Source organism: Caenorhabditis remanei, chromosome II (genome assembly GCF_010183535.1).
Source record: "Caenorhabditis remanei strain PX506 chromosome II, whole genome shotgun sequence".
Lineage (NCBI taxonomy): Eukaryota > Metazoa > Nematoda > Chromadorea > Rhabditida > Rhabditidae > Caenorhabditis > Caenorhabditis remanei.
The window spans coordinates 8,271,211-8,281,037 of record NC_071329.1 but is presented as its reverse complement, the minus strand read 5'-3'; the positions used below and the strand labels follow the sequence as shown (position 1 = coordinate 8,281,037).

The 9,827-nt window shown below is 43.5% G+C and overlaps 1 protein-coding gene across 1 annotated transcript; it reads left to right on the top strand.

Annotated features, from left to right (window-relative positions):
* Positions 1 to 5,445: 5,445 nt before the first annotated feature.
* Positions 5,446 to 7,304, top strand: GCK72_005297 (uncharacterized protein; the record flags this gene model as incomplete). The annotated part of the gene is made up of 5 exons (XM_053725122.1): positions 5,446 to 5,486; positions 5,533 to 5,697; positions 5,744 to 5,892; positions 6,202 to 6,609; positions 7,132 to 7,304. 5 exons carry the CDS (start codon positions 5,446 to 5,448, stop codon positions 7,302 to 7,304), a joined length of 936 nt encoding a protein of 311 aa, XP_053589316.1.
* Between the last annotated feature and the right edge of the window lie 2,523 nt (positions 7,305 to 9,827).

Below are 9,827 nucleotides of genomic sequence, written 5' to 3'. Positions count from 1 at the left end.
TTCTTGATAGTATCCGCCGGAATGCTGACCCCTCAGAACCCATTGAATCCCCTTTCGTATCATCAATATCCTCTTCAGATGTTGGAATTTGTTTCAGATCTGGCTTCTTCTCAACCTCCTCATCCTCGGCGCCAAGTTCTTCAAGTAAAATAATGTCAAGCCGACGAAGAATTTCCTTGCGGAACATCTCGTTCTTCTCCTTCATCTCTGGTGGCAGGTTCTCAAACATAGATTTTCTTGGAGGAGAAGGTGATCTTGGTGGAGGAGGAGGCGCTGGAGGTGCAACATTCGTCGCCACAACCGGCTGTTGAGATGACTGTTGTCCTTGGGCACTGACCATTGCCAATGGGGGACACGACTTCTTTCGATCAGAAGCTCCCACAATGAGCTGCTCTTTATTGTTTCTTTTCAGAGACATATGAGAAATTCCTTGAGGAATTGCGAAACCATCTTGCAGTTGAGATGCTTGTTGTTGTTGTTGTTGATTTGCTTGCGGCAGTGGAAAAGGCATTCCATTCCTTCCAGCTAACAATGCCATCAATGTATCTTGTTGGTTCATTGAGGCAGCTAGTATCTCGGAAGTTTGATGATTTGCCAACATTTGACCCATATTCATAGTGAGCAATGCTCTGGCAATCCCTTGATAAACTGGATTTGACGGATTCAGAGAAGATGTCAGAGCAAGCATGGATAATGGGTTCAGAGCTGCACCAGTTGCCAGATTTGCCAATGAGGCAGTACTGATCAAAGCCTCCAAATTGAGAAGAGGATTTGAAGCAGATGCTGTCGTGACAACTGGAACTTGCTGAGCTGCCTGAGCTGCTTGGATCTGCTGAAGCATGGTGACAAGATCAGCAGTTGACGTGGCAGGCGGAGTCGGCGTGGCCGTTGCCACCGTGGTGGCAGATTCGTCTGCACTCATGGTACAGGCTTAAAGTGTATGCCAGACGGAGCGATTGAATAGCAAAAATGATGTAGGAAGACGAAGAATAAGAAGAAGAAGACAGGCGGGCCGCTTCGTCCTCCCGAGGTGTCTCTTTCTCTGTCGACGGCTATGCTATTTCACAAACCGACAACGGGCAAAATCAACAACAAACTTAGAGAGACCGAGATGTAGAAGAGTGTGTTGGGGCGGTCGAAAGTGCAATCAAAGTGCACACGTCAATCGAAAGTGGTATAAAAAAAGTATGTAGAGAATGAAGTTTGACGATGGAAGACGAGGGCGCGTGTGTTTGCGTCGAGGACGTCAAATGAACGCAAGATTCTTGAGTTACGCCTGATGAAGATATCAGGCAATTCGAAGTGACAGATAAGAGAGAGTATCGGTGTACTTTTTGTTATCAGCAGTGATGGTTCAGCACAAAAAGTGAAGAATACGACGGTTTGCTGTGCAACTTTGTAATTGGGAATAGTATTTTGAAGTAGTAGAAAAGGAAAAAAAGAAGGAAGGGGGATGGAAATGGAAATAGAGATAGGATTACTGTAGAGGTAGATGAATAAATAGTTTTGAGATTATGAATATAAGGAGGTAGATCAAAGAATTGAGGTAGTTTGATAGGTTGTATAGGGTTTCAGATCAGATCATCATCGAAGTTGGCCCGTGCCGTTGTGGAACACAGTTACCAAAAAAAGTGTATGAACGGAGCGGGCGGAGCGGGTGCTGCTTCCTCTTCTTCTTCTACTGAACTGAACTGGAAGCTTCGCCCCGACAAGTGAGTGGCGAGAGAACGACAATCAACAGTGGCTGGGTACAGAGAGCGCGCGACGACACAACACCGAATAGTGGGCGGGACCTTCCTAGGAGTGAGCGCGGGGCGCGCGCAACCGGCCAGGCGAATGAGCGTGCGTCGCGCTCCAAAACAACAGCGCCACGCATGGAGGCCGCAGAGGCACGACTTATAGTGCATCTCCGCCGGCGCCTCGAACATCGTTGTCCGCCTTATCGTAGAAGTGAGACTCAGAGTGTCAGTGAAAAGCGCTAGCGCCCTGCGGCGCCTCCAAGTACACAACACAAGAGAGATGTTGCGAACAACGTTCTCTCGTCCCTCTCGCGGCCTCCAGCTCCTCTCATTCCTTCTACTTCTCCACTTACTCTGCCCGTTCGTTTCCTCGCGCCAGAGGAAGAGAAGCGATGGAATGGCTGGCACCAGGCACTGATTGACACGGTGTGGCCGCGTCCTGACCACTCGGCCGCCTCCTTTTGCTATTGCTCGCCCATCTTGCGCCACCAGGCACCCATGGAAGGACGACGACATCGAGAGAAGAACAGCATTCGTGGGATGTAAACAAATAACAAAATGGCACTAGGGTTAGTACTAGGCGAAACACTTTTTCATTCTTCTCTATTGTTGATGATGCCTCTCTATCTAGCATGATCGTGAATTGCGCTTGGATAAGAAGGTGATTGCGAGTGGGCGGGCGCTTCCTACAATAAAAGAGGAACTCGAAAGCATTGTCGCCTTCTTGATGGAATTCTTTAGCCAAGGAAAAAAGAGAAAAAGAAATGAAAAGGTGACAGGAATCATGATGGAAAGTGTGCCTGGGAACTATAAATTCAATTCTTTATATACGAAGAAAAATCCAATCAGTGTTACAGTACCCCTCGAGAAACCGTTTGGCACAGTGCCAATCACCAACGCCCATCTCATCCCCATAGTGCCCTTTCCATCCCGCCCCCTTTTAATGTCCTCAGTACCCTCTGATGAAGGGCAGTTTTCGCGGAGAAGGGCGCCGTTTGGCACGATGCCAGCATTGTCGGTTTCATTATTCATGGCGCCATTCTTCTATTCCTTTCTCTCAGTTTCACAAGATATATTCTAGTCCATTAAAATGTTGTTGTCCTCGGAGGTCTGAGTGCGCGTCAATAAAGAAAAAGAGAACCAAACGACGATAGGCCACAACCATTCTTTAGGACGTTCTCAAAATGAGTTTTCGTTCGCAAAAGGTTGTCAATATTTACCCAGATTACACCAGTTCAACGAACTCCGTTCTCCCCCCGCGCAAAGGAGTTCATTTAGAAAAAGTTAAAGTAAATACAGGTCGGGAGAAGAGGACAAAAAATGGGAGATGGAAAAATGAAATGAAAGACTCACATTGTAAAACCAACGTTGAAATGTGGCTTCTTCGCTGAATTTGGGTTCAACACTGCTCCGATTGATGGATGAAGACGGTCGAAGTGGAGTTCGTGCAGAATTAGAAGATGTTGACGCTGTAGAAGACGGACGAGGCAATTGGTGATGTTGAGAGGTTCCATTGACGAGTCCATGCTGAAAATGAGATAATTCCGGATACTGCAATTCTCTGATTGTGCTCATGAAACACTCTAGAAACTATCATAAACCCTTTTCACACGTGCCGTATTCTTCTTCTTCTTGCCCTACTCAATTTCCTTCAATTTGTTTGTGTGCCCTCTTCGCGGCGCCTCGCGACCAACAAACTGCAACATGCTAGAGAGAGAAAAGCGGTTGCGTGTGTCAGTGTGAGTGTGCTGCTCCTTCGGGGAAAGAAAAGGAAAAAGAAGAAGAAGAAGAAGACGCCGCTTTTTTGTGAAGGGTGAAATAAACCCCAATGGAACTTTAAGGGAAACGGGGAATGGAAATTTAGCTATCGTACTTTTTGGTTTTCTTTTTCGAACGCCGCAAAATGAAAAACTAATAAACTATTCAGAGAAGTTTTCCTTTCAAGTTTCCGATTCTTCGTGCTACAATGTAGTTGTGATTAAAATAGAAACTTTTTTGGTTCAAAACTAGTGTCGCATGAAATTGATCTTGAAATTCCCTTTGAAAAGGGCAAACCAGTCAACATGATGATATTTCAAACACAATTAGTTGTTATTAGAAAGTGGAAAAGGGCGAGTTCAAAATGGTTTTTGAAGAGGAATCTAGATACTCTCTCAGGGTTTTTTGAAAAATGTTCGTACCCGTTTTCAGATAATTTCAGGAAAATAACTCACGGGCTCTCTTGATGAAGACAGTGTAAATGAACTGTACAGTTTTCGAACTTCTGGAGGTATCAAACTCATCGCATGATCCATTTTAAGTCGTTCACTCTGTTGAACATTCTGTGTAGCTCTCATTGCCTGCATCTTCACCTTATCCTCTCCTTTTCTCACACTCTCCTGTCGATTCTGTTCTACTTTCCGATCGTTTTCTTCTTTTTTCCGCTTGAAACTTTCCTCTTCAACTCGTCGATTATCTTTCAACTCCTGTAACATCTTGGCATTCGCACTAGCATGTAGTTCTTGTCCTTCAGCCAAATAGTTCACATGTGCCTGCGTCATCTCAGCGGCTAGAGGTGCATTTCCAGACGCGCGTGCTGCATTCAGGAACAATTGTTGAAGCACCATAGCTGTTTCTGGTCGAAGAGATTGTTTGGCTTGGGGATTCGATTCCAGTAATGCAGCAAGCTCTTGGAGCTTTCCATTTTTCACCAACTCATCAAAGATCCTCGGATCGAAAGTTTGAGTTGTTCCAGCGGCTGGAGATGGTTTAGGCTGCTGGACAACAGATACCGGTTGGGCAGTGGATTGTTGTGGAATAGGAGTGAAAGCAGGTCGTGGAGATGGTTGGATGACTTGATGTTGCGACTGTTGTTGAGAGTTGGATTGAGACACTATCACTTCCAGCGGTTTCGTTGGTTGGACCGGTGCTTGAACTACTTGATGATTGTCTTGATGGTTTTCCTTGATTGGAACTTCAACTGGTTTCTCAACTGATTCTACCATTTTCTCGTTAGGAATCAACTCAGGAGTTGGAGTTCGTTCTGATGATGATTCGACTATTTCCAGAGGTTTCTCTCCGTAATCGTCGTCCTCATCGTCATCGGCGACAACAATCTTTTCAGCTTCCTTCTCCTTTTCCACCCGTATCTCTTCCTCGTCATCTTCTACGATTCTCATTGGAGTTGGCTCATTTGCAGAATCAAGAGTGTTCGTCACTTGTTCGGTTGAATTGAGTTTATGGTAGAAGCTGGAATTCTCATCTTTTTCCATGTCTTCTTGAATATCAATCATTGGTTCCACGGAAGATGTCGATGGTTTCGGAGAGATGTCTTCACTACTTGTACTGTCAGATGAACTGCTCGTCAGAGATTTCGTCTTTTCCACGGGTGCAGGTAGCTCCTGAAAAATTTCAATTTACTTTTTAATTTTTAATGGGAATTATATTTACCTTTTCAGTTACTTCCTTCTCTTCATTCGTCATTACGAAATCTGGATATTGTGGGAATTCATCTGCTTCCTCTTCATCGAATATCGATTGAACAGCCTGATCCGTTTCCTGAAGAAAAATATCAATGTTACCTACTAATTCAAATCAAATTCTAACTTGGCACAAAATCTAAAACTCTCGAAAAACGTAAAGCAAAGAGAAAGATGTGTGCGAAGAACTACTGTCACAGTGTGGTGAATGCATGCTTTTCTTACCTGATCCGAGATGATTGTACGAGATGGTGGAGGTGGTTCTTCACTTGAATTCACTTCGGATTGAGTTGGTGAGACAAGCAATTTCACGGCAGGACTTGGAACACTTTCAGATTCTGGCTCAGGATCTGCTTCTGGACGTGGTTCTTCGATAATTGGATCCGATTCGACTGGTTTCTGAACTTCTTCTTGAATTCCATCGCTTTCAACATTCAACACCGATTCATCCGTTTCTTTAGCACTACCGTTCTGATCTTCTTCCTCAACCTCATTCGCTGGTAGAATCGGAAGAGCTGGAGATACAGCCTTTTCTTCTTCTACAAGTTCTAAAGCTGACACCGGAGAAACCGTTGGAGCTGGAAGAACAACTGGAGCCAGTTCAGGTTCAGCACTTTTCTCCGGAGCAACCACTTCTGGTGGAGTAACGAATGGAGCAACCGGAGAATCAGCTGAGGAGGAAGGAGGAAGCAGAGGTGAATCATCTTGAGAAACTCCTGATTTCACAGCGACTTCATCTGATTTTACAACTGGTTCCACGGTCTTCAATGTCTCGTCATCAGAACTTTCTTCATCAGACGACGAGGATCCTTCCGAAGTTGAAGACGATGATGATGCGGACGAGGAATCATGCGGACCCGATGAACTGCTCTGCTAAAATAACATAAAGCGTAACCATATCATACAACACGAACAGCTCATATACAAACAGCCATCATTCCGAGCATGAGAAAGTAAAACCAAAAAAAAGAAAAAGACAGAAAACTGAAAACTAACCTTCTTAGGCGGTGTTGAATTGAATGCCTTCATCGCGGCCTTCGTTAAGACCATTGGTTTTCCAGTTGTACTCATCGGACTGGCAACTGCTGAATTGGCATTAAACTCCTCACGAATCGAGAGATCATCGATTGACGATACGCTGTTTTTGGCAGATGCTGGTGGCGAGAATAGTTTTTCTGTGACTGAAGATGTATCTGGCTTCGACGAGGTTGTAGCAGTCGAAGTGGATGACGTCGTCCTATTCCGAGGTCTTGGAGAAATCAGAGGATCTGTATCAGAGATAGAAGAACGTTTTGTAGACGAAATCGATGTTTTTGGCGACAAAATCTTTGGTGACAGAATCTTCGGAGAAATAATCTTTGGAGACAAGATCTTGGGCGATTGGAGTGGAGTTACAGCTGGAGTGACAACTCGTAGAGGAGTCTTTCCACTCTTCTCTTTTCTTCCGTGATTACTTGTGACACTACTTGTAGACTGTCGTCTAATTCTAGAAGCCTCTTCAATCTCCTCTTCATCCGATACATCTTCATGTGGAATATCACGGAAGTCACGTTGTTTCGCCTTCCGTTTCGACTCATCTTCAGAACTAAGACGTTGCGCCAGTTTTCGTTTCCTCAGCTTCTGCTCCTCAATTGTCCGCTGCATATTCTGACGCATCACCTGGAATAGAAATAATTTATTTCTGAATATCTATAACTTCAATCAACTCACGTCTTCATTATCCTCTCTCCTACTTCGTTTTATCCTTTCCGCTTGCTCATCTGACGAATAGTTCGTCAAACTCTTCTGTCTTTTCCGATTCTCTCGTTCCTCTTGTTGCCTCTGATGACTCAGGAACTCATCGCCGTGATTCTCCTCATCTTCAGAAGACGAAGAAAGTTCTCCTTTCTCTCTTTCCTTGTGATTCTTGTGCTTCTGTTCTTTCACAGTTTCAGATGTTGATGCAGTCGTTGATGGAATTGATGGAGGAGCCAGGAATCGTTGTTGCTCAGTTTCACTTGCTTCTCCACTCGAAGACTCTGATTTCTTGTCGTCGTCATCATCTCCTTCATCGTCTTCCGACGATTCGATGAGTACACGTCTCTGTAAAGTCTATCGAAACAATTAGGTTTCAATGCTCTCAATATAAACTACTCACCGGTCCAGAAGCATTTTGATTCTTCTGTCTCAACTTGTCCAGTGAATCGTGTCCTTTCCGATCACTTCTCCTCCTTGAATTCAGGTTATCATAGATGCTTCCTTTCGAAAGAATCAAAGCAAGTTGATGATCTTTCTCCTCTTGAGTCAATTCTTTTGTTGATTTCTTTACATCCAGATCCAACTCCTCATTCGAAGTGGATCCAGACTCATCACTGTCATCCTCTTTCCGATGTTTCTTCTTCTTCATCTTCTCCTTTTCAGCTTTTCTTCGTTCCTTCTCTTTCTCTTTTCTCCTCTCCTCTTTTTCTTTTATCCTCTGCTTCTCACGTTTCCGTTCCCGTCGCTCATCTTCTTCCCGTTTCGCTCTTTCCATCTCTTTCCTCTTATGTCTCTCTTCTTTTGTCTCTTTCCTTTTCATCTCTTTTCGAGCCTCTCGTTCCCGTTCCATCTCCCTTTCTTTCCTCCTTTTCTCCTTTTCTCGTTCTTTATCTTTTGCCAACATTGCCTGATTTGAGGTAGACGGTGTTGATGGCGTTGAATTTGTATTATGGCTATGAGTTTGTGAATTATGTACATTTTGGAGAGCAGAAGGTTTCTTTTCGATCCGTGGAAGCTTCTTGAATCCCATACTCGGTTGATTTGACATTATTTGAGCAATGAGATCACTTCCAGCATCACGAACAACGGGTGTCGATGGAGTACTGCTCTTCTTATGATCTACAGATATCATTGATTGAGATCTCGCTTGAAGAGCATTCACTGCATTCGATGGTCCAGGCTTTGAAATTGAATCATGACGAGCATGAACCTTTTCGGGTCGACTCGATTTTGGAGTTTGTGGTAAATTACTCTTAGAATTCGAAGGCTCACAATGAACAGGTGTTCCAGAAATCGAATGACGTGGCGTTGAATGAGCCGAAGATGAAACAGAATGAGTTCCAGTTGCAGCAATCATATGAGCTGGTGGGATGATTGGCATTGACATCAAGTTTTGAATTTGATTGCCGAACGGAGGACTCTTCAACGGAGCAAGCGTTTCGGAGCTTCTTCTGGACGGCGGCGTGTCTTTTGGAGCCATCAATTCATCGTGACTCGGTGGAATTGGAGGTGGAGGAATTGAAACGTCTGGTGGAAACATTACACTGTGATGACGCATTGTTTGAATGCTAGCAGGTCGACCCGTAGCTGACATTGAATTGTGTCGAGACTGAAAAGAAGAGAAAAGATAATGGAGATGATGATAAAGTAGAGAATTTGAAAAGTGGTGAGTGATTCCTAAAACTAGAAATGTGAACGTTTCAAGGACAATTAGTGAACTAACTTGTAAGCTATGTCACGAAACAGAAACATTCTGAATTGAAATCTGTTTATCCCTAAATCCCTAGAATCTGTTTTTTCTAGTTCTAGCTGATTCGGGAATGTTCTGACATTGACCTCTATGACACTACTACATATATCTACTATGTCTTAACCTATAAACAGTTTATATGAATAGAAACATTTAGTAATAGAATAAATTATGAGTAGGTCACTGTTTGTTGAGCACCATGCCAACACAGGCTAATAAACGTCATATAAGTCGTTGCATAAACAATAAATAATGGAAAATGTAAATCAGAAAAGAAAAAAAACACTGTTTGCTAACTGAATTACATCGCTTACTAAAGTTAGATATGAAAACTCTCCTAGATTTAAAAAACGAATTAAAAACATACCACAGGCGACATGAGCATTGGAGGTTGAGCACTTCGAGGTGTCGTAACTCCAGAAGCACTCGGTTGTGAGGTGCTGGGTTGCTGGGAAGTGTTGACAAGCAACGGTTGCGTCGGTGGATACGGAGTAGCTGGTGTCATCGGTCCGATGCACAGAGAATGAGAGCGTTGAGCCAACTCGGCCGGATGGTGTATTGAATCGAAGGAAAGCTGAAACGAGAAAGGAATAAACACATCAAAAATCACATAATGAGCAGGTACACTCACCCTACTAAATCTCGATTCATCAAGACTCGGTCTTCCACTAATTCTATTTGACGATGGGGGAATTTCTCTCAACAATTCTTTTGGATCTTGTGATCGAAACTCCTCTAAATCTACAATATCTGCTAATTTTCTCCATTCTCGTATCCTGATATCCAGTTCAGTGTTGTGATTATCATAATAGTATTCTCTGTTCTCATGGAAATATAGTTTTCGCGTCCTCAGCTCATCTTCATTCGTGAACTTTGGAAATGGTCTACCCGTGATTTTCTCGTATATTGCCCGTGTTTTTAGATTAAGATCCACAATTTCTTCGATTCGACTTGCAAATGCAACAATCTCCGTATCGTTTTTCCATTTCATCCGCTTAAGCATCTTCGTCAGATTGGTGTTAGACAAATCGATATCTATTTTTAAATTAGGTGAAGAGCGTTCTAGTGAAGCTCTCGCACTACTAAACTCCTCCTTGATTTCTTGCTTTTGTTTTGCACTGAAAATAATCGAAGATCTCAAAT